The sequence below is a fragment of the Eulemur rufifrons genome, chromosome 8, assembly GCF_041146395.1.
Source record: "Eulemur rufifrons isolate Redbay chromosome 8, OSU_ERuf_1, whole genome shotgun sequence".
Lineage (NCBI taxonomy): Eukaryota > Metazoa > Chordata > Mammalia > Primates > Lemuridae > Eulemur > Eulemur rufifrons.
This window is the reverse complement of record NC_090990.1, coordinates 72,044,630-72,069,527: the sequence shown is the minus strand read 5'-3', so window position 1 is coordinate 72,069,527 and position 24,898 is coordinate 72,044,630. Positions and strand designations below refer to the sequence as shown.

Here is a 24,898-nt window from a genome sequence, read left to right as displayed (position 1 = left end):
TGCCCGGGCTAGAGTGAGTGCCGTGGCGTCAGCCTAGCTCACAGCAACCTCAAACTCCTGAGCTCAAGGGATCCTCCTGTCTCAGCCTCCCGAGTAGCTGGGACTACAGGCATGCACCACCATGCCCGGCTAATTTTTTTCTATATATATTTTTAGCTGTCCATATAATTTCTTTCTATTTTTAGTAGAGATGGGGTCTCGCTCTTGCTTAGGCTGGTCTCGAACTCCTGAGCTCAAACGATCCTCCCACCTCGGCCTCCCAGAGTGCTAGGATTACAGGCGTGAGCCACCGCGCCCGGCCCATGTTTTGTTATATGTACACATTGTGAAAATGATTACCACAATCAAGCTAATTAATGTATCTATTACCTTACATAGTTACCATTTTCTTTTTGTGGTGAGAATACTTAAGATCTATTCTCTTAGTATCTTATTTTTATTACTTATTTAAAAATTTTTATTATTTTTTGTAGAGATGAGATCATCTTGCATGATGCCCAGGTTGGTCTGGAAATCCTGGCCTCAACTGATCCTCCTGCCTTCCAAAGTGCTGAGATTATAGCCATGAGCCAACATGCCCAGCTTGTTTTTATTTTTAATAAATCTATTAAGCAATGAGGAGAAACTACATAATATTTTTGAGTAGGTCAAGTTATATCATCAAAACTATGCACTAGGAATATGGAAATAGTCACTCAACAGTAGGGAATACTCTAGAATCCACAAAAGTTATGGTCTAATTGAAAAAACAGAAAGCAAATTCCAGATATTGGGCAGATGAGCTAGAGAAATCTAGGCACCAGTGACTCTAATCTTGGGTACTTTGGGGATCATCTGAGATCGTTCTGAATTATGGTTAGAAAATATTTGCCTGACCATTTATGAAAAGTTGCCTCTAATGCAGATAATTGAGTTAAAATGGGGGGAGGAGACAATAAGAGAATTACATGTGATGATATAACTGTAGACATAGCCAGTCTCTAGCACTTTGTTCAACATGGTATCTTAATCCTGCCGCACTTCCTTTTCTCTGGTGATCAAAGAAAAAAAAAAAAATAGATTAGCAGTAAGCAGTTAAAGATTATTTAATTATCTGTATGATGGGGAGTCTTCTTATCCTTTACCGGAAGCCGTTCTATAATATGACACTGCCTTTTTTTTTTTTTTGATCAGTTAAAAAAGCCAAAAACTTTATTTAGTTTTCAGGGAAATATAAGATGCATATAATCATAAACAAAATACAAAACAAAGAACCCCAAATCTTACAGTCTAAGCATGCCAAGACAGAACATTTTCCGCAGACCAAGGAGTCCCGTCAAAGTGATAAAGGACTCCTGGAAAGTGGCAAGCCAAGGGGCTGGGGGACTGCCTTTATGCCCTATTAGCACAGCCGAAGTGGTTCTGTTGTTCAGCTGTCTTTGTTAGTTAAGACTACTGCCTACACTTGTGTCCATTGATTTATTGTCCAAAAAGTTCCTTTGCTGTCAAACTCTTTGTACTATACCTTATTGTTTCCAAGTATGTATTTAAAGTGGAAGACTAAATGCTATTCATGGTAGTTTGAGAGTTTGTGGGTTACCTGGACACAACTTATTTTCTGATTCTTTTAAAATATTTTACTGTATTGGAATCCTCAGGACATTAGAAGTTTTGTCAGATTGATCTTGCCACAGTACTCTTGTCATTTTCAGTTCCACAGACATTTTCTCCATTATAACATATAATTGCAGTGACACTGCTGAGAGTTTGTTGGACAAAAGGAAAAATTTGATTTTAAATCTTGATAGTGATGATAAATGATGTTAGTATTTGAGTTTTCTCATGAGCTGGAAACCTGATTCTGCATCTACTCTGAATCAAAGATTCATTTTTGTGAATATAAATTGATGTGGGACTATCTAATGAGAGAAAACCCAGCATGTTGGCCCACTTGTAAGCTTGTTACAAATAAATATTTTATAGAAAGAGACATATTTTGAAGGAAAAATGAGATTCCTTCAAAAGCTGATGGATTTACAAACTCAAAATTACTTTTCTTGTTTTGGCAGAAATATTCTGACACTCTGCACAACAGAAAGTAAAATGAAATTAATTACTGGATAAATGCTAACCTATATTAACTAAGTTCTTATTCTGTGTAGGTACTGTTCTAGGTATTTGGGATGTGTCACCTGAGAAAGCAATAAATCCTTGCCATTGAGGAGCTAACATTCTTGGGATAAGGGTGGGTAAGACAATAGATCTGAACGATTGTAACAGTACATAAATAAGTCACATAGTACTTTAGAAGGTGATGAATATTATGGGAAAAGAAAATATAATAGTAGAGGAGGGTAAGGGGATTAAATTGGGAATGTTGAGATTCAGGGCACAGGTATAGAATTAAATAGAGTACTTAGGGTAGGCCTTCTTGAGAAGCTCAGATTTCATCAATTAAAGGAGGTGAAAGAGCCAAGGAAATATGGAGGCAGGACAGTTTAGGCAGACAGAGAGGGCCTTATGGCAGGAACATGGCTGATGTTTTTGAAGAACAAGAGTCCCATATAGCTAGAGGAGGTGAGTCAGGGGAGAGTAGTAGGACATGAAGTCAGAGAGATTAAGGTGAGGGAGGATGCGGGGAGTGGCAATGTGGAGAGGAGATCATGTAGGGCCTTGTAGCCATATGCTTTAAGAGAAATAGGGAAATTTGAGCAGAGAAGTCATATGATCTAAATTTTAACAGGATTACTACAGCAATTCATCAGTTCTTGTATATCTTTGTAAAAATGTAATTGTTTAAACAAACTGTGTATTTTTGTTCTCAGATATATTAACTGTCTTACATCTAATAGATTATAACAGCTTCTCAATTATAGGAACTCATTTTCTTCTTTCTTTACAGCTTCCCACAGTTTTCTAAATCTAGAAATCTATTTTGCATATAGTGCTCAATAAATGTAGTTGACATATCATAAAATGAATACCATATAAGTACAAATATATTCCAAGCTGGCAATAGACCCTCGTCTTGGAGAGGGGACAGTTTATTCTTCTTATCTATTAATATTTTTGAACTTTCTTATAGAGGAAGGATGATTTAAATTCTTCCTGTCGAGCCAGTACCATTAAATCCACCACTTAACACAACTAAAGTATCAAAAACAAAGGGATTCAGTAATGCACATCAGCTAATGGGGCACAATGAATAGTTAATAAGTGAAATTCTGAACATTAAAGAGGAGATAAAAATCAAGTGACCTAACCAAGGTGAATTAAAAAAAAGCACTATTGTGGAAAAGATAAACTAGAAGTGTAGTTATGGTATACTTGCCTATATGTATTTGTAACTCTTCCATCATATTGAACTCTCAAATTGTAACCGTTATGTAACCCTCTTGTTTTCCTCTTAGGAACTTTACAGGTTCTTTTCACAATATAGAGTGTGACTGGAGGCTAGAATAATTTCTGTTAATTCTTAAGTTGCCAAAATAGCAAATATTAAAGCCTCATTATTAAATATTGTCAGAATTAATGTCAGTTTAACTGAATTTTTAAATTAAAAGTAACTAATTTTTAAAATTCTGAAATATTGACTCCTTAATATTATTCTAAGCAGCAAAATTTAGAAGTATTTTCAAAGAATTCCCATATTTCAACTATATACAGTCCAAAGCCTTTGATGATGTAAGTATTTTACTATAATTATTTACTTATCTGCCTCTTCTCACTCGATTGTGTCTTCTTTGAGGGCGGGGACTGGATCACATCTTTATGTCCCCAGTGCTGCACTCAGTGTTTAGTATATTATAGGAGCTCAGAAAATATTTGTTAAATGAATGCATGTGCTTTTCATAGGTGGATTCAATTGTGTTTATATAGATTAGAATTTTTCAGGAAGCTAAAGGAATAGTTTTCTTCTAGGTCTAGCATATTACTTTGACAAGTAAAATACCAGGATAAAATATTAATAATGTTATTTTTTGAGGGTGGAGGGTCTGAGCAAGGTTACAATTTTAATGATTTTAGAGGTAAAAATGCTTGAACTACTATTTCTTATACTCTTCCTAAGGCATTTTTTTTTAAATGAATTGAGAATGTGTTTGAAAAATTCTATATATTACATGATTGATTAAATTTTATTTTTTAGCTCCTTTACACAGATAGGAATTTTGTGATTTGTGCTCCAACTGGTTCTGGAAAAACTGTAGTGTTTGAACTAGCTATAACAAGATTGTTAGTGGAAGTACCATTGCCATGGTCGAATATTAAAATTGTTTACAGTAAGTATTTATATATTGTAAGAGTGATGATTAATTATAATAATGAAAAACCATTGAAACAAAATGAAAAAGTAAATTCAATTTTAGGCCGTAGGAATTATTACTTGGTTTTCCATACATTTTTAATAAAAATATACCACAATTGGTCCTGTCTATTACATTAAATTTAAAACACATTTTCCCAGCATTATAGATAAAGAATAATATTTGAATTGAGAACTTGACTTTTACATACTTATTTGTAAAAAGGCAAGCACAACAAACAAATAAAACCAAACATTTTGTAATTCTAGAAATTTGTATAGGAACCTCTGCTCTCCTTTCTTAGGTATATATATTTTTAAAATTTTTCATCAAAGTTATATATGCATATGGTTTAAAAAAATAAAATATTACAAAAGGGCTTGTAATGAAAAGCAATAATCTTCTACTTTTCTCCACTCTTAATTACACTTGCTTGAGCAATCACTTCTATTGTTAGTTTTCTTTTTGGTTATTACTTTTATATTTCTAAACAATATGCCTGTATTATTAACTTTTAATTTATTAATATTAGGCAATACCTAGATGTATGTTTTTACCCTAATTTTATTACCAAAGTTTGTGAAAATAATTTTAAAATTTCACTAATGTTCAAAATAAATATCTCACATTTTTACAGTGGCACCAATAAAAGCCCTGTGTAGTCAGCGTTTTGATGACTGGAAAGAGAAATTTGGACCAATAGGACTGAATTGTAAAGAACTCACTGGAGATACAGTAATGGATGACCTATTTGAGATTCAGCATGCTCATATTATTATGACAACTCCAGTAGGTATTCTTTATACTTTATTATTTCCTTGGTTTGTTAGAAAATATCTATGTTTCTTCACCAAGAAGAAAAATTAAAAAAAACATAAACTAGAAACATTGCAATATAAACAAATATAAAAAGTAGCTAGTATTTAGGGTTCAAAAAGAATACCTATAAATCAAGAAGTAAAAGACAAATGACCAAATAAGAAAAATGGACAAAAAATAGGCAATTTGTTATTCTGGATAATGTATAATCATATTTATTGCTTATATTCTTTTTTACCCAAGTATTATATACTGTAGAGGCATGGCCTTGCACTTAAAAATAGGTAATAAAACTTTGAGTATATTGTAGTTCAACTTAAAAACAATTGAGGGCCCAGTAGGACTGTTAAAATTCCTTAAATCTTTTTTCATCTTTAAATGTTTTTCAGGATACTTTTAAGGCATCAACCAAAACATTGCCCATTATTTGTAATATGTCATGTTAAAAATTTTATTTTAGCTTAATATTTATTATAATTCCTTATTACTTTAACTACTTACTTTCTTTCTTTAGGAAAAATGGGATAGCATGACTAGGAAATGGAGAGATAACTCTTTGGTCCAGCTGGTTCGACTGTTTCTCATTGATGAGGTAGTGAACGCGTGATTCATTTTCAGAGATAAACATAAAAAGATGATTAAATGGATGGAAAGAAGCAAGAGATTTTCAACCTAACTATATGTTTGTTTTATCCCTTCAAGTGGAAAATACTCATTTTCTAAAGGAAGAATGTTAATACTATTGCATATTTTGGCTGGGCACAGTGGCTCATGCCTGTAATCCTAGCACTCTGGGAGGCTGAGGTGGGTGGATCATTTGAGCAGAGGAGTTCGAGACCAGCCTGAGCAAGAGCTAGACACCATCTCTACTAAAAAAATAGAAAGAAATTAGCTGGACAACTAAAAAATATATATATAAAAAAAAATTAGCCGGGCATGGTGGCACATGCCTGTAGTCGCAGCTACTTGGGAGGCTGAGGCAGGAGGATTGCTTGAGCCCAGGAGTCTGAGGTTGCTGTGAGCTAGGCTGACACCACCACACTCTATCCTGGGCAACAGAGTGAGACTCCGTCTCAAAAAAAAAAAAAAAAAAATACTATTGCATATTTTAATTGATTAAATAGGTTTTTAGTTCAATAACTGATGATTTTTTCTTGATTTCCTGCTTAGGTACATGTTGTAAAAGACGAAAATCGTGGTCCAACTCTTGAAGTTGTAGTCAGCAGAATGAAAACTGTACAGTCTGTATCTCAGACTTTAAAAAATATTAGCACTATTATTCCAGTGAGATTTGTAGCTGTATCTGCAACAATTCCAAATGCTGAGGATGTAAGTTAGAATTTTAGTCTACAAGGTTTTTAATGACTTGTGGGATTTTTAATCATTTTGATCTTAAAGAAAAGTGAGGTTTGTTTTTTTTTCTTTCAGTTACCTAACAAATTTAATCAGAAAGTATGTTGTAGAAAATTATGGCTAAATCATATAGATATGACAGTATTAAATCCATAAAATTTGGTAGATCAGGTTGAATAAAACATTTCATGGAAGTCTATTATTTGCTAGTATCTAAAATCTTAATTTCATGCGTTTCAGACACCGCATAATAACTTGACTAATATGTCATGGTCATTGTAAGCCCCTGACACAAGTTGTATAGCAAAGTAAAATAGAAAATAAAAATAATTGCTTAGATGATTGCTACTTACCCAATTCTATATGCTTGGCATTGTAAGCACTAATAATGGATACAAGAGTGAAAACATAACGGGGACCCTGTCCTTGAGGAGGATCTCATCATTAATGGGCTCCATGGACATGTAAAGAAAAAATTTGGGTGCAATATTACACTTTCCATAATGAATATATGACTTAATGTTTTCTTCAATTTTTAAGTAAACTTTTTGAAAAAAATAGTCTCTAATTTCTCACTCCTACTTGCTTCTCAGCCTACTATAATATTGCTTTTTTTCCCCCTACTACTTCTTAGAAACTATTTTCACAAATAGCTGCTATATTGTCTATTTCAATGAAAAATTTTGTCTTTATCTTTAATTTGGCACAATCATTTTCTTGTTCTTAAGATGATAGCTTTTCTTCATATTCAAGAATAATATAGAAAAATTTAAAGTTTATTAAAACAAGACTAAATCCCAGTGTTTGTCCTTGCACATGTGTACGTGGAATCATAATGTATACACTCTTTTTTGGTTTGCATTTTACCTATAAACATTTCCATATCATTAAATATTCTTCAATGCTATTTTTGTGGTTTTATTATCATTTATCTAATACCATAATAATGAAGATTATTATTTCCAGTTTTTGCTATTACAAACAGTGCTAAAATTAATATATCTTTGAAATTCTAGAATAAAATTACTGAATCAAAGGATATATAAAACTCTAAGGACACACTGCCTTCAATAAATGTTGCATTCATTTACATTTCTACTGACATTTCCCTATATCCTAACACTAGATAGTATAACAATAAAATTATTATTTTAAAATAATTTGTCAAGTTTATTGTTTAACATAGTATCTTATTTTTAAAATGTTCACTTCTTTGATTTCTACTGAAGCAAATATTTTTAATATATTTATCAACTGCTGTAAGTTCTTTTTTTGCAGCTTGCAACGTCATGCCTTTTGCTCTTTTTTCACATTAGTATACTAAATTTTTTTTTACTGATTTGTAAGCAGTTATTGCATACCAATGTCCTCTAATTCTGGAAGCTCTCTTCCCCTTTGTGGTAATCATTACTTCTGTAAATGCTGTTTCTCCATCTCTTTCTTTAGGTCTTCTTCAATTTTTCCCTAAATTAAGGTCTTTATCCTTGGCCTTCTGCTCTCCTCAAACTGTAAATTCTTGTGTGATCTTATCCCTCCCCCTGATAACCTTGAGAATATTTTAACATTTACTTTCTATGCAACAAGAAACTCATTAATCAGTCTTCTTTCTGTCAAAGCAATGGCCAATTTTAGAGCAGGGCATGGAGCCTGATTATTAACCAGGGTATGTGAAGATAAGAATTGTGTGTCACAGCTCCAGAAACTAACTAGTGACTCTAGCATTGAATCTCACTGCCATCTCTCAAGTGTTTATTTGTTGTTTGCTTAAAAATTGTCAACCCTTGCCAACTTTAGCCAACCACTACCTTGATACTATTCAGCTAGTGTTTAAGACAACACAAAAGGAGTGTCAGCTATTTCAAGGCATAGTTTTGAAAAATAACGAAAAAGTTATAATGATAGTGAGAAATTTGATTTCTATGACAAAATCAATTTTTAATTTTACTGTGGACTCATAAATATAAGAAATATTACGATAATATTTATTGTAATAATATTTATTGTAATATACAAAAAATATAAGAAAACAATAATAATTAGAAGTTTACCATGGTGACAAGTGGGTATAATCTTGAAATGCTGCTATTGGTAGTATTTACCAATATATCAATAGAATGGTATTAATGGAATAGTATGTAATATTGAAAAAGACTACTTGATTAAATACTGTTGTACCTTGACTTTAAAGTGGTCTATAATTGGGTTATTTTTATCCATAGAATTTTACTGGAAAAAATTTTAATACACATATTTCTGTTTTTTAAAGATTGCAGAATGGCTTTCAGATGGTGAAAGACCTGCTGTTTGTCTAAAAATGGATGAAAGCCATAGACCAGTGAAACTTCGGAAAGTGGTCCTTGGATTTCCCTGCAGTAGTAACCAAACTGAATTTAAGTTTGATTTAACCTTGAACTACAAAATTGCCAGTGTTATACAAACATACTCTGATCAGAAACCAACACTTGTGGTATGGATTGTTGGTTGTTTATTTTTTAGTGTAATATTCAGAGTTTTAATATGATTGTAAAAAATTATTAATTTATTTTCAGTTTTGTGCAACAAGGAAAGGTGTACAACAGGCTGCTTCTGTTCTTGTGAAAGATGCTAAATTTATTATGGCTGTGGAACAGAAACAGAGGTATAGTTTTTCATATTTTCATGGAAGTGTTATAGAAGGACTTTTAGGGATCATGAAGATGAGAAAAGAAAATGAGCCTCATCCCTTAACCTTGGGCAAGTTACTCGACGTGTCCAACACTCAGTTTCCTCATCCATAAAATAAGGATAATAGCAATTTTGAGGATTGAGATAATGAATTTTAATGCAGCTATGATAAATCTTTATTTCATAGCCAGATTTCATGAAAGATAAAGATTATCCAGACTGCTATCTTCATTTTTTTTTTACCTACTTTCAGTCCAGCGTCTAGTATAATCTTTCACTAAAGCTGGTCTTGCTAATTAATCTCTCAGGAATCTCTAATGCATTTGACCACTTCTACCTCACTTTAACACTCTGGACTCTGTACTTCCATGATCATCATCTACCAATTTTCACCCCACTTTACAGCCCGCTCATTCTTAGTCCCCTTTTCACCTCTTTTACCCAGCTTTTAAATGTTGACATTCTGGGGGGTTCTGTCTGAGGTTCATTCTTTCTAATTCCCCACTCCGAGGTGTTTGTATCTACTCATGTGCGGTTTATATAGTATTTATGTATGTCTATGAATTCCCAAAGTTATACCGTCAGCCCAGACCTCTCTACTGAACTCCAGACCTATAGTCCATCTGTTTAACTAACATCCAATTGTATATCTTAATGGGCTTCTCAAACTCATTGTGTCCAGAATAGAACCTTGATTTTTCTCTTAAACCACCTCTTCCTTCAGTGTTCCCCATCTTAATTATATATCATCTCTCTAGTTGTTAATGGCAGAAATCTATCATTGGTAATCTCCTTCATCTTCTACCCCGTAGGCAATCAATTACCAAGTCCTTTTTATCCTTACTTCTAAATGTAACTCAAATATGTCATTTTGTCTCCATCAGCACTGTCACCTCCCTAATTCAAGTCACTTAATCTCTTGCCTGGGCTGTATTCTTTTCTCTGTCGACTGTATACACCCTCTTATCCCACTTTATTCTCTATATAGCAGAATGATTGTTTAAAATGGCACATCTAAATATGTCAGTTTCCTGCCTAAAACCCTTTAATAGCTTCTTATTGTCCTTAGAATAACATCCTAAATCCTTAGTGTGGCCAGGAATTACCTGTATAATGTGATGCCTAACAAATTCTCCAGACTCATTATGGTCATGTTCCCATTTTACTCACTACGGTCAAGCCATATTGGCCTCTCTGTTCTATGAATACACCAAACTGTTACCCTATAAAGGTTTGTCCTACATCATATTTTCTTTACCTGGAATGCTTTTTACCTAACTCCTATTAATTTTTCAAGTCTTGCCTTTAATATCAGTTTTCCATGACTGTCAGTTTCCCTTTATTTACTTTTATAAACACCCTTTACTTTTATTTATTAGTGTAACAGGGAGAATGGCCTGAAAAAGAGTAAAAATGTTTTCTTTCTCTAAAACCTCCCCCACTCCTTTGGAATTAAAACCTGCATCCCTGTCTCAGGCCAGTGGTCAGGAGGGTTAGGGCAGTGCCCTTTGTTTTTTGTACCACAGGAGATGGCTCAAGGGAATTGTCCAGGTGGACGTCAGGAGAGATTGTCTTAGCCAAAATGGGATGAGTCAGAACTATCAGCTATAGTTGAACAGCAATAGCCTAAAGCTGAAAACCTCCCCTTTAAAAGCTCTGTATTCCTTCTCAGAAGCAGAATGTTGGTACTTTAAGATGGGAGTCTGCCAACCTCCTCATTTGCCAGCAAATTAATAAACTACTCACTCCTTCTACTCAAACCACTTGTCCTCGTTCTTTTGATGTGGCCTCTGGGACAAGTGCTGAGCTTTTGGTAACAATAGCATTTACTATTAGTATAATTGTAGTATCCTTTTGTTTAATTGTTATTTTATTATCTGTTCTATTCATTAGAGTATAAATTTCTTGAAGAAATGGGGACTTATGTTCATCTTATTTACCACTCAATCTTAGCAGGTCTCAGCAGAGTGCTAGTATATAGTTACTACTTAATGAATGTTAGCTTATTGTTATTAATAACAACTTCTCGGAATGAGTAAATATATTTAGTGGTAGACCTTGGACTAAAATTGGATTGGATAATTACATGTGGATATGAGCAGATAATGATTTGTCTGTCTAATTTTGTATGGTGGGGGGATGTACTTCTTTCCATTTTGGGTCAGATCAGCTTTCCAATTACCAGTTTGTTCCTTTGCCACCATCTTTGGTCGTTTGTCAACCAAAGACATGTACCAAGCCAAGAGGAAATGAATGGGTTTTGTTGTTCTTGTTGTTGTTGTTTTACATTCTTTGGCTTTCTATCCACTAAAAGAATGGATCTCTGGCCATTTTGTCCATTAAAGAATTACAAACATAGGTACCTATTCACACTCTAGACACTATTTTCATACTTTTACTTCCATTTCAAGGATTTAACCTGCTAAGTAACCTTGGTTACTGCCATATGAAAAAAATGTCTGGAGTGTGAAGCATGTAGAGTAGTTCTTTTATTATACATATCAACAAAGCAAGATTAAGCAGTAAGATACAATAAGAGACCCAGAGAGAGTGAGAAAAACCAACAAAAAGCTTACAGCCTAAAAGTGTTAATAGATGAGGTCTGAGAGGTAGACAGAAAAGGAGAAAATGAAATTAATGCTCACAAAATAATGATTGAGTTTTCATACTAGCTGTTCATGGTTTTATAACATTGACTATTAATTTTCTAAATGTTGTTTAACAAAGATGGGGTTTCAAAAACAGATTGGCCAGTTCATTATAAAACTAGTAACAGAATAAAAGTAAAACTGGAAGTTTTTAAAAGCATAGATATAGGGTAGAGAGGTTATAATTAGCTATAAGCAATTTGGAGCCTTTTACTTATTGGGCGAATAAACTAGGTGATCGAGTTGGGCTATGTCACTTTTAGTCAGAAACAAAATGTGGATATCAAGTAATGAGGCTTATTTTCTTGCTAATAAAGTAACTCTGAAGGCAGTTTTGAAAGACTTATGGTATTCTTTGTGTAATGGTGGGATCATTCACATAGAATAACTGTGTAGCCTCCTAAGGTGAATACTTAATAATTAACATTTTTGGCCGGGCGTGGTGGCTCACGCCTGTAATCCTAGCACTCTGGGAGGCCGAGGCAGGTGGATCGCTCGAGGTCAGGAGTTCGAGACCAGCCTGAGCAAGAGTGAGACCCCGTCTCTACTAAAAATAGAAAGAAATTATATGGACAACTAAAATATATATATACAAAAAATTAGCCGGGCATGGTGGCGCATGCCTGTAGTCCCAGCTACTCGGGAGGCTGAGGCAGTAGGATCGCTTAAGCCCAGGAGTTTGAGGTTGCTGTGAGCTAGGCTGACGCCACGGCACTCACTCTAGCCCGGGCAACAGAGTGAGACTCTGTCTCAAAAAAAAAATAATTAACATTTTTGAACTAAACTTACCTATATGAGTAGGGAACTGAAATAGATAGGCTATAAGATCCCTTTAAACTAATTTACATTTTATCCTCTCCCTTTTTCCTGTTCTCTGCTGCACATAGATTAGCTAATTTTGTTTCAGATAATCATTTTCTTGCAGAAAGCATTTACCTTAATTCCTTTTCTCATTTCTCACTTTTACCTAGTTACTCAAGGAATATTTTTCTCTCCTTTAACTCTCATTTTTTCACTCTTTGCCCCTTATTTTTTCTTTCTTCATTTTTTTTTTTTATTCATGCTTTCTTCAGGAAGAAAATTCTGGTATTAGAAACATATTGAAGTTAGAGACCCAGATTTGAATTACAGTGTTGCCACTTTTACTAGCTGTGTACCACTGGGCGTATTACTTAACTTCGGTCAGCTTTAGTTTCTTAATCAACGTTAGATATGTGGGAATCACTATCTCACCATCTTATTGTGATAATTAAATAAGGCAGCATTTCTAAGATCTCTAACAGTATGTAGCACAGAGTTTGTGTTTAATAGTAAACATGCCCTTTCCTCTTGCCTTTTCTTCATTCTATTGTGAATCCTTAAAAAAAATCATGAGTCATGTAAAAATAATGCCTCTTAATGTCAGATCTGCAACAAGGAAATGGAAAAACACAAATTTGAGAGTTCCTAGATATATTTATGAACCAAGCTTAGCAACTTCTAAAATCTTTGAAAGTACTCAGAATTTCTTTTCAGATTGTCAAGAAACTTTCTTAACTTCCTCCTCTAAATTAACCTAGTTTTCTAAGATAAATATTATAGTGCATATTTGAGGTTTACAACATGATGTTATAGGGTACATATAGATAGTGAAATAGTTACTATAGTGAAGAGTGAAGCAAATGAACATACCTCTCATCTCATATAGTTACTTTTTTAATAAAAGCAGCTGATATTTACTTATTTAACATGAATCTCTAATCTAGTGTGATTTTTATGAACTGTAGTCTTCATGTTGTACATTAGATCTCTAGACTTGTTTATCCTACATATCTGCTACTTCGTATCCTTTGACTTACATCTCCCCATTTTATCCCCTGCCTCCACTTCACTTTCGTAACCACTGTTTTATTCTCCATCTCTATATTTGACTTTTTTTTTTTTAAGATTTCACATATAAGTGAGATTATGTCATATTTTTCTTTGTGTGTCTGGCTTATTTCACTTAGTATTGTAGCATAACATCCTCCAAGTCCATCCATGTTATGGCAAATGGCAGGATCTCATTCTTTTTTAAGGCTGAATAAACTCCCTTGTGTATATATACCACATTTTCTTTACTCATTCGTCCATCAGTGGACACTTAGATTGTTTCCATATCTTGGCTATTGTGAATAGTACTGCAATGAACATGGGAGTGCAGATATCTTTATGAGGTAATGATTTCATCTCCTTTTATATACCCAGAGAAAAGATTGCTAGGTCAGTTGTGTGGTAATTCTATTTTTAATATCTAAAAACCTCCATCCTGCTTTCCATAATGAATACACCAATATGCATTCTCACCAACAGTGTGCTAGGGTTCGCTTTACTCCGTACCCTTGCCAACATTTGTTCTCTCTTGTCTTTTGATAATAACCATCCTAACAGGTGTGAGGTGTTATCTCATAATGGTTTTAATTTGCATTTCCTGATGTTTAGTGATGATGAGCACCTTTTCACTTACCTATTGGCCATTTTTATGTCTTCTTTGGAGAAATGTCTGTTGAGGTCCTTAGTTCATTTTTTAATTAGGTTATTTGTTTTTGTGCTATTGAGTTGTAAAAGTTCTTTATAACTTTTGGACATTAACTCCTTATTAGAGATGTGGTTTGCAAATATTTTTTCCCAGTTCATAGACTGCCTTTTCATTTTGTTGATTATTTCCTTTGCTATGCAGAAACTTTTTGGTTTGTTGTAGTCCCATTTATTTATTTTTGCTTTTGTAGCCTGAGCTTTTGGTATCCAAAAAAAAAAAAAAAATCATTGCCAAGGCCAAAATCAAGGAGCTTTTCCTGTTCTCTTCTAGGAGTTTTATGGCTCTTGGTCTTACATTTAGGTCTTTTATCCATTTTTTGTGTTGATTTTTGTACATAATATAAGGATCTAATTTCATTCTTTTTCATGTGGAAATCCAGTTTTCCTAGCACCATTTATTAAAGAAATTATCTTCCCTATTGTGTCCTCTTTGTGCCTTTGTCAAAAATTAATTGATTTTACATGTTTAGACTTATTTATGGACTTTCTATTCTGTTCTATTGGTCTACATTTCTGTTTTTATGCTAGTACCATACTGTTTTGGTTACTATAGCTTTGTTTGTATAATTTTAAATTGGGAAGTGTGGTGCCTCTAACCTTGTTTTTCTTTCTCAATTCTGTGTGGCTTATTGGGGTTTATTGTGGTTCCATATGAATTTTAGGATTGTTTATTCTATTTCTGTGAACAATGCTATTGGAATTTTGATAGGGATTCTGTTGAATCTGTATAGTGCTTTCGGTAGTATGGACATTTTAACAATATTAATTCTTTCAATCCATGAACATGGGATATCTTTCCATTTATTTTTGTCTTCTTCAATTTCTTTCATCAATATTTTATAGGTGTCAGTGTACAAGTCTTTTACCTACTTGGTTAAATTCATTCTCCTTGTCCCCCAAATGTTGGGGTACCTGGGGTGTGACTGTTCCACTGGGCTAGGGCTCTTGATCCCCAAGGGGTATAGTACACCTTGTTGGCATGGGCACTGGGGGCACAGCTGCTCTGCTAGGCACTTCAATTACCATGTGAGTTGGTCACCAGGCTGGTTGGAGGGCAGAGGGGCCAGGGGTGGCTGCTCTGTTGGCCTAGGCTCTGAGTAGTAGAGGGGTGGATGTGGGCCACAGCTGCAAATGGACTGGGGTAGGTAGACTGCCTCTGAAGTAACTTAGCCCAAGGGAGTAGGGAGCTGCAGCAGCTTGGTTGGGGGATTGTGTACTACTATGTGTTAGCATGGTGTGATGATAACAGAGTTTCAGGGATGAAGAGATGCAGTGGCTATTGGCCCCTGGATCAGGAGGCACCCTAACAGTGGCTCCACTTTCAAGATGGTGTTGTGTAGTAGCAGCTTGGGCCATGGGGAGCAGGACACAATGTAAGCTCCTTCTCTGGAGTAGTACATCTGTATGAACTACAGGCAGCTCCCTAAGCTGAGCTCAGCCCTGTGAAGACTGCAGGATTCTCCAGTAGCTAAGACTGCAAATGTCCATGGAGGTGATGGGGGTTGCTGAGGGGACCTGCTTACCTTTTTCCTCCTGGTTTCTAGCTGATCCTGACTAGGGGATAAGATGATAGAAGAAAGGTGTTTTCTTCCCTTCCCTATGTGGCCATTCAGAGTTTCTGTACTTCAGTGTTTCTACTATTCCCTTGCTGTACCCTGACACTTTCCTTTAGTCTCTCTGGTCAAAATGCAGTTAGTTGTTTATTCATTGTTTTGGTCCTTTTTGGTGTATGAGGATGAGAGTCAGGCACCTCTTCTTAGCCTTCTTGCTTCTTCCTAACCTAGTCTTCTTTATGTGCCATATTTCAGAGCACAATAAAAACTGTTTTTCATTTCCATCTTTTTTGGCTTATTAGTGATGTAATAGAGTTTTAAAAATTGTTATTCCTTACAAATATTTTTTAGGTAAATTATGGGAATAGACTTTTACATTCTGACCCGTGAACGTAATCACCATAAATGGTGATTTAACCATAAATGGTGATATAAAAACATTATAAATAATGTTTTTTTCCTGTGGAAAAATGAGTTTTCTAAATTCTTGATTTAAGGAGTAAGCTTTAATGTTATAGCTGATAAGTTAGGGACTTCTGAATATGAAAGTTAGATATTCTCTACTTCTTAAAGATAGTTTTCAGATGATAATATGAAAATCTTTTGATATCTCTAAATTTTAAAATAATTAATAAACTATTTCATGGTTTTCTGATGTTACTGGGAATAACCCAATAATTTTATGGTATTTTTAAATAGGTTACAGAAGTATGCATATTCCATAAGAGATTCAAAACTGAGAGGTAGGTTTAGAAATAATTTTTGAATAGCATTTTTAGATACAGATAAAAGGAGTCAATTACTAATGAAATATTAACAGTAACCAATAAGTGATATATTTTTATTATAGATTTCTTAATACATGGTGTTGCTTATCATCATGCTGGTATGGAGCTGTCAGATAGAAAAGTAGTTGAAGGAGCTTTTACTGTTGGAGATTTACCAGTTCTTTGTAAGTAAAACATATTATAAAATATTTTGGAAAATTATTTTTAAGAAAAAATTTAAAAAGCGTAAATATCCTGACTTGTTTCTGACTTTCTTCCAAGAATCTAAAATTGTGTAATTACCCATGCCTGTACATGCTACAGTAGATTCTTTGGCAGATGTTCAGTTCTTTTTCATGTTATTGAACATAATGCAATTTGAAAAATAAGAATTTAATAGGTTTTTTGTTTTAAAGTTTGTTATTTTAGATTATAATGTTCTTTCTTCTTCCTTCTTTTCTAAATTTCTTATATATGAATTTTTATGGCATTTATAAGAATATATCTTTTATAAGAAAATGTCTTCCTGAAGTGATATGACTTGAAATTACTATGTATTATTCTGATGCAGTTACTACCAGTACTTTAGCTATGGGAGTAAATTTGCCTGCTCACCTAGTAGTTATAAAATCTACACTGCATTACGTTGGAGGAATGTTTGAAGAGTACAGTGAAACAGATATTCTACAGATGATTGGTAGAGCTGGTCGACCTCAAGTAAGTGTCAGTAACTTTGCTTTTTATAACTTGTTTTACAGACATGGTAAAACCAAAAAATCATTTTTGTGTATTTTTTTGATTAGCATTTCTTAATTAGATTAGGTTTAAAAGTAACGTAACAGAGAAAATCTACCTTAATAGAGGAATAAAACTAAAGCGAGACCCACCAACTGAGACATACTTCCTCCATTCCCTCTATGCTCTCATTGGCTGATGAGGGGATGGGTTTATTATGAATGGGTATGCTGTTAAAGATCTTTTTGGTTTTGAGTTTTTTTATTTTGTTTTGTTTTGTTTTTTATTCTGAATGGGGATGCTCTTGTCGTTTTGGATGGTGCAATTTTTCGTTGTGTACGACTGCCATGTGCATTACAGAACATGTATTAATAGCATCCCTAGGTCCTAGAACTAAATACCAATAGTGGTCCCCAGGTATTGTCACAATTAAAAGCCAGCCCATATATATTTCAAAACATACTCCTCTGACAAATGCCTGAATGAAGAAGTCATTCTATATATAGGTACTAAGGAACATTCAAGAAGAATATCTTTTCAAAGAGAATCAAAATGTTATATTATATAAATTTATAATTTTATAGACTAAATCAGATTGTATGTAAACTACCCAAATCTTACAACTCTTATTCAGTTACCAAAGTTTGTTTTGATTTTAACATTGGCCAAAATTATGTTACATTGAAACCAAAGTAGTATTTACAGCTATACTCTTGGAAGATTTTTTAATTAAACTTTCAGTTAAAATTCAAATTCAGAAACTTTTTAAAGGCCTTTTGAACTGTTATTTAAGGCCAGGGGACTGTTTAATACAAAATGAAAGTCTCGAGTTATTGGAGAGAACTGGTACCAAGATGTGCTCTTTATTAAATTTCTCTGTTTTTTTCCTAGTTTGACACTACAGCTACTGCAGTTATTATGACCCGGTTAAGTACAAAAGAGAAGTACATTCAAATGTTAGCTTGTAGTGACACTGTAGAAAGCAGGTAATACAGAAAATATTCCAAAAAGATAATAATGTTAATATAGCCTATGTTTTTCCTTTTAACATATTAAAAGGAATTTTGATTTGGAGATTATTAAAGACCATTTTCTTAAAAGTTTTCAACAATTAACCTAGAAATTTTGTATCTTTTTAGGGAATTTCATAGTTCCTTTTAAGAAGATAATAGTTTTATTCAGTGGTGTATATCCTTCTTTATAAAAAGGCCTAATTTGTAATAAGGCCTTATTAATTATTATAACTTATATTAATATATTAAATTATATAAATTTGTAATTACTGATTTGTAATAAGAGGAGAAATATCATTTTCACATCTTTAAAAATTGGTTAATAATAAGAGAGAGAGGGCCAGGCGTGGTGGCTCACACTGTAATCCAAGCACTTAGGGAGGCCAAGGTGGGAGGATTGCTTGAGGCCAGGAGTTTGAGACCAGCCTGAGCAACAGAGTAAGACCTCATCTTTACAAAAAAAAATTAAAAAAATAAAAATCAGTGCATTTGTAGTTGCAACTACTCGAGAGGCTGAGGTAGGAGGATTGCTTGAGCCAGGAGTTTGAGGTTGCAGTGAGTTATGGTAATGACACTACATTCTAGCCTCGGCAACAGAGCAAGACCCTATCTCAAAAAAAAAAAAAAAAAAAAAAGAGGCAATCTGGGGCCTTTTAGTAAAGTATTTGATTTATTTTCTTTTGGAGAAAATAGAATATAATTCACCCTCCATTCTTTTTTAAAGCAATAATCTGTTTTTTGGAGCCATGAAGTAGAGAGAAATCTCGTGCCTTTTAAAAAATCAAACTTTTTAAGGTTTTCTTTTATATTTTTAGAAATTAAGTTATATTTCATGAATCATTAAAATAGAAATGAGTATATTATATATTATTAAAGTTTAAAAAGTCAAAGTTATGGCATTGAAATGCATATTAGTAATGCAGAGTTTTTTTTTTTTTTTCCCCATTAGTTTGCACAGACATCTCATTGAGCATTTAAATGCAGAAATAGTTTTGCATACCATCACAGATGTGAATATTGCTTTGGAATGGATACGATCAACCTTGCTTTATATCAGAGCCTTGAAAAATCCATCTCATTATGGTTTGTTATTTTCACTTGGAAAAGTAGTAATTTTTTCAAGCCAAGTAGGACTGTATTTATGCTAATAGGTTTTAGAATAGATTACAGAAACTATTAGATAACGGGAACAAAAGGTAACAACAGTCACAAAAACATTCAGAGGCAAGAATAGACAAAAGTGAGAAATCTTTATCCATTTTATTTTTATTCTTTCAATAAGGTTTGAAATCAGCAGCATTAAAAATAGACCTAGTAGAAAAAAATTAACTTCGATAAAAATAGCAAAAATGCCTAAATCACTTAAAATAAGTTAATTAGTGTTTAACCACTCACTTATTGTGAATTTGTGACTGTTCATTTTTCAGTTTATAAGAAATCAAAGTATATATTACTACTATTGCTGCTGGAATTTTTATCCTGCTCCTAAAGCCAACATACATCTGGTTGTTGCTTCTAGAGAGTTTTTTTATGTGGTACAGGTTATAAAATAAAAATACGTGGGGTTGTTGAATATCAGATTAAAAGATGATTCATTATAATACCATTCAGATTCTAAACTTTCAGATCTTATAAGGATAATATAAGCCTTTAGTAAAAGACTATCTATATCATTTAAAAATTTATATTTCAACTAGGTAATATATTTACTTAGTTCAAAAATCATAAAGTATAAGAACATATGAAGTCTTCTATGCCATCCTCACAGTTGTTCAGTTACTATTTCTCCCATTTCCCTCTCTCAGTTCTATAATTATTGGTATGCCTTTTTTTATAATCTTCCTTTTTTGTATATAAAAACAAATAAAAAATAAGAAAATGTAATTTTATTTTTCCACTTTTTAAACACAAATAATGGCATACTTTATTCATTTTCTATTACTTTGTGACAACCCAAAAACTTAGAACCTTGAAACAACCAGCATTTATTATCTCACACAGCTTATGTGGGTTAGGAATCTGGGAACGTCTAGCTAGGTAGTTCTGGGTCAGAGTCTTTCTTGAGATTGCAACAAGATGTTATTTAGGGCAACAGTCATCTGAAAGCTTTCCTAAGACTTCAGGATTCACTTCTAAGAAGGCTTACTCACAGAGTTGTTAGGGCCTCAGTTTCTTGCTGGCTGTTGGCAAGAGGCCTTGCTTTTTCTCCAGGTGGACCTTTCCTCATGGTATGACAGGTGACTTTCCCTAGGATGAATGATCTGAGAGAGACAGACAGACAGATTAAGTCAGAAGCTGCAGTGTCTTTTTATAACCTCGTGTCCAAAGTTACACATTATCGCTTCTGCTTTATTCTATTTTTTAGAAGCAAGTCACTAAGTCCTGGCCACCTGAAGGCAAGAAGAATTAGGTTCACCTCTTAGAGGGCAGAATATCAAAGAATTTGTGGGCATATTTTTTAAACCATGATTATTTTACTGTTCTGCGCATTCTTTTTTTCTTAATATATCTTGGAAGCTTTTTAAATAGCTAAATAATATTCCATTTTACCCATGTATCATTTAAATTATTATTTAAATCATCAATAATATTTAAATATATTATTTAAATCATCCCCAATTGATAGACATTTATACTTTTTATAATTGTTTGCTTTTACAAACAATGCGACAACAAAAAAACCCTTGCATTTTTCACTTGTGAATTTATCTGTATGATAAATCCTTAGAAATGGAATTACTGCACTAAAGGATATATGCATTTATAAATTTGATAGCTATTGCTAAATTGCTACCTTAGTGGCTTACATAGCCACCAGCAGTGTTCAAGGGTGCCATACTCTTTCTGTTTCTTCAGCCTTACCTTCAGGGTATATACTTGTGTATTTTTACCAATATTATGTGTGATTAATGGTATCTTTTTATGTTTTAATTTGCATTTCTTCCTTCTCTTGGTTACTTTATTTTTTGTAGTTACTTTTTTTTTATATTGAAAAATCACTGACATACAATAAATTGCACAAATCTTAGGTATAAAGACCAATGAAGTTTTACGTATGTGTGTATACACACCCACAGACACACATGTAACCTCAGCCCAAATCAAGATGTAGAATATTTTCCAGACGTTCCTCATGCACCTTCTCTGTTGATATCCACCTCCAGAAGTAAATACTGTTCTGACTTCTGTTACCATAGGTTAGCTAATCTATTTTTGAATATAAATAGAATTATACAGTATTTACTCTTTTGTGTCTGTTTTTTTTTTAGCTCAACATAATGTCTATGAGATTCATGTATATAAGTGGGTGCATTAGTAGTAGTTTGTTCTTTGTTATTGTCCCAATATCCAGTTATATGCAATATCCAGTTATATGAATATACCACAACTTAATCATCCATTCTCTTGTGGGTCATTTCCAGTTTTTGACTATAATGAATAAAACTACTGTGACCATTCTTCTATACATCTTTTGATGGACGTAGGCATTCATTTTTCCTGAATATATAGCTAGGAGTAAAATTGCTAGTTCATGGGGTAGGCCTATGAACTATGTTTAGCTTTAGTGGATACCCCAAAATACAGTTGAACTGATTTGTACTTTCAACAGCAATGTATGAGAGTTCTAGAGAGGCCCACCTGCGTTTGACAACTGTTAATTTTGTCAGTTTTTTAAATTCCAGCCATTCTTGTGTGTGTAGTAGTTTCTCTGTGGTTTCTTTTTGCATTTCCTTGATGAGTACCAGCACTAAGGATCTTTTCATATGTTTATTAGCCATTTGTATATCTTGTTTGGTGAAGTGCCCCATTCACATCTCATCCATTTTTAAATTAGGTTGTTTATATTTTTATTATTAATATATAAGAATTTTTTATATATTCTAATGAGTCTTTTGTCACATATATATAGTAAGATCTCTTCTCCCAGTCTGTGGCTTGACTATTCATTTTCTTAAGGAATCTTTTGATGAAAGGAAATTCTTAATTTTAAATAATGCTGCTGTGAACATTGTTATATATGTCTTCTGATATACATGTACATGTATATCTGTGGGTATGTTCTAGGAGTGAAATTATTGTGTTATAAAGCATGTGTAGTTTCAACTTTGGTAAATAGCACAAAATGGTTTTATTACCAAACATGTTTTCATAGGAACATCCATTTTATAATGAAAGTCCGTTAGAAAATATTAATCACTTGACAGATATTTGCTATGTGTAAAACATTAGGAATTTACTCCACACTATTCTTGTTAAAATAGAGAATTCCTAGTCACTGTTATACAATAAAATGGGCAAAAGATACCCAAATAATGTTGAAAGGATTTTAAAACAGTGGTTGTTTTCTATAGATATTTAAGCCTTGTTTGATCTCGATACAATGGTGTTTTTTCCTATATAAAATTCAATTAAACTACTCTTTTCTAGTTAACTGGAGTGTAAACTGAGCCTATAAAGATGAATTAAGTCCATTCTATTTTATTTTTTATGAATTTTTGTGACTCATATAGGTTTTGCATCTGGATTGAACAAAGATGGAATTGAAGCAAAATTACAAGGTTAGATGCATTTTCTTCAAAAAATTTTATTCTATAAATTTTAATGATAAAAATTAGTTATGAAAGTAAGAATACTCTTTTGTAAATTATTTTTTTAAAGGAAACGTGTGCAGAAAAAAATGTGAATTTTTTTCATGCATAAATAAAGTTTGGCACATGCACTTTTTTGCTGAATTAATCTGTTTATTAATTCTATCAGAGTATCTTTCTTTGTATAATATGTTAACTTGGTTTATTAGTTTTTTATTTTTAAAATCTCCTTGGTCTTTAAAAATGTTGCTTATAGATACATATTATTTGTATTTTCTTTTCTAGTTTGAGAATATAAGCTTGGCTTGATTATGGGCTTCTTATCTCAACCTGTGGCAATAATGTATTCCTATCAAACCCCAGTTTTATTATTTAGTTAATCACTTAGTATTAGGATTAGAAATTTCTCCCTCTTTATTGTGTTGAGAGTCTTTCTCCAGTAAAAGAAAAAATGTTAGATCCACTAAAAATATTTAGCCAATTTTGATTTATTCTCTGCATGGATATACATGTATGGCAAGTAAAAATGCAGAGATAAGGATAAAGCAGTAAAATAGCCTTGATAAAGAATAAATATGTTGCTGAAACATGGTGATAAGCAATAACATATATTCATAATGCTGCTGTTGAGATACAGACCGATGAAATAGTTGTATTCTATTTACTGACCAATTTTATAATGGAATTAAAAAAATTAAAGCATATATTTTGGTAATAATTATCAAATACATTCAAAAAATTAGTCCAAGAGGTATCTTGCTGATATCTTTAATGTTTCATCTTTTGTTAAATTTAACAGAATAACAGTTCATATTTGCCTTATCTTCAGTCATTAAAGGAGTAGCTAAGTTTTGCCTTATAAAAAAGAATAGCTAAATTTATGGTATAACTGCACATAAGGTTTTGGTATTGTAGTGGAGAAAAAAAAGTACTATCTTTTCCTCACCTGTCGTCCAGTTCACAGCCGACAACCCTATAACAAAAGACAGATTAACAAGAGAAAAGCATGACAAATTTATTTAGTCAAAATTTTATGTGATACAAGAGCCTTCAGAAACGAACACTCAAAGACTCAGGGAGAACTATGTGTTTCTGTGCTAAGTGTAATGGAAGAAATAGATAGTTGTGGAGAAACATGATTGAACAAAAAGGGTGCAATCTAATGGTAATATGGAGAGATTTAGCAAGGTCTGTTTGTTCAGGTTCTTCTTGGCCTCTCCATGTAGCATTCCTTCCCCTTAGGTATGGGCAGGACCATTCCTTACCTACTTTCAGGCAAGGTAGGTCAGAGAATTCCTTTATGACTAGGTTTCACACAGAAAGGCAGGTGAAGGTCAGACTGACCTTGCTTCTGAGGCCCTCCCAGTCTCCTTTAGTTCAAAGTACTTTGAGTTAGCATTTTATGAGCCTTGTCACTATCCTTGGAGATCTGCCTTAAATCCCTCAGGTAGGGTCCTTTGCATAGCATATGCTGTTCCCTAAACTTGATTATACTTTCTTGCTCAATATCCTCTAATAGCTCCTCCATCGCTCTTAGAATAAAATGCAAACTTTCACGAAAGCCTACAAAGTCCAACTTAATATTTTCTTGCCTATTTCTCTGACTTCATCTCTAGTCAGTTTTTCCCCCCTTTTCTTCTACTCTCACTAAACATGCCAAATTTGTTTCCACATCAGGTTCTTGGCACTCTCTGTTCTTTATTTTTGGAACACTTCTTGCATGATATGCACCTTCATTTCATACAGGTCTCTGTTCAAATATTGACTTTTTAGAGAGGTCTTCCTGTACTATCTTATATAAATCCACCTTTACTGAGAGGAAGATAAATTATTTCCATGATGTTGTTGTTACTGTTTTTCTTGTTCTTGGAAAAGGTGATATGTTTATTTTGAAAATTAGGGTGACTATCTTTATTCT

At 33.2% G+C, this 24,898-nt stretch overlaps 1 protein-coding gene across 1 annotated transcript in view; it reads left to right on the top strand.

The window, feature by feature from the left end:
* Window positions 1-24,898, top strand: part of HFM1 (helicase for meiosis 1) — a 102,911-nt gene that overhangs the window by 12,522 nt on the left and 65,491 nt on the right. The window contains exons 6-18 of the mRNA XM_069478201.1: window positions 3,593-3,663; window positions 4,127-4,259; window positions 4,921-5,072; window positions 5,617-5,694; window positions 6,273-6,431; window positions 8,722-8,922; window positions 9,005-9,093; window positions 16,576-16,619; window positions 16,727-16,828; window positions 17,215-17,360; window positions 18,270-18,364; window positions 19,341-19,474; window positions 22,903-22,950. Of these exons, the coding sequence (XP_069334302.1) occupies window positions 3,593-3,663; window positions 4,127-4,259; window positions 4,921-5,072; window positions 5,617-5,694; window positions 6,273-6,431; window positions 8,722-8,922; window positions 9,005-9,093; window positions 16,576-16,619; window positions 16,727-16,828; window positions 17,215-17,360; window positions 18,270-18,364; window positions 19,341-19,474; window positions 22,903-22,950 (1,452 nt within the window). The remainder of the gene's footprint in view (window positions 1-3,592; window positions 3,664-4,126; window positions 4,260-4,920; window positions 5,073-5,616; window positions 5,695-6,272; window positions 6,432-8,721; window positions 8,923-9,004; window positions 9,094-16,575; window positions 16,620-16,726; window positions 16,829-17,214; window positions 17,361-18,269; window positions 18,365-19,340; window positions 19,475-22,902; window positions 22,951-24,898) is intronic.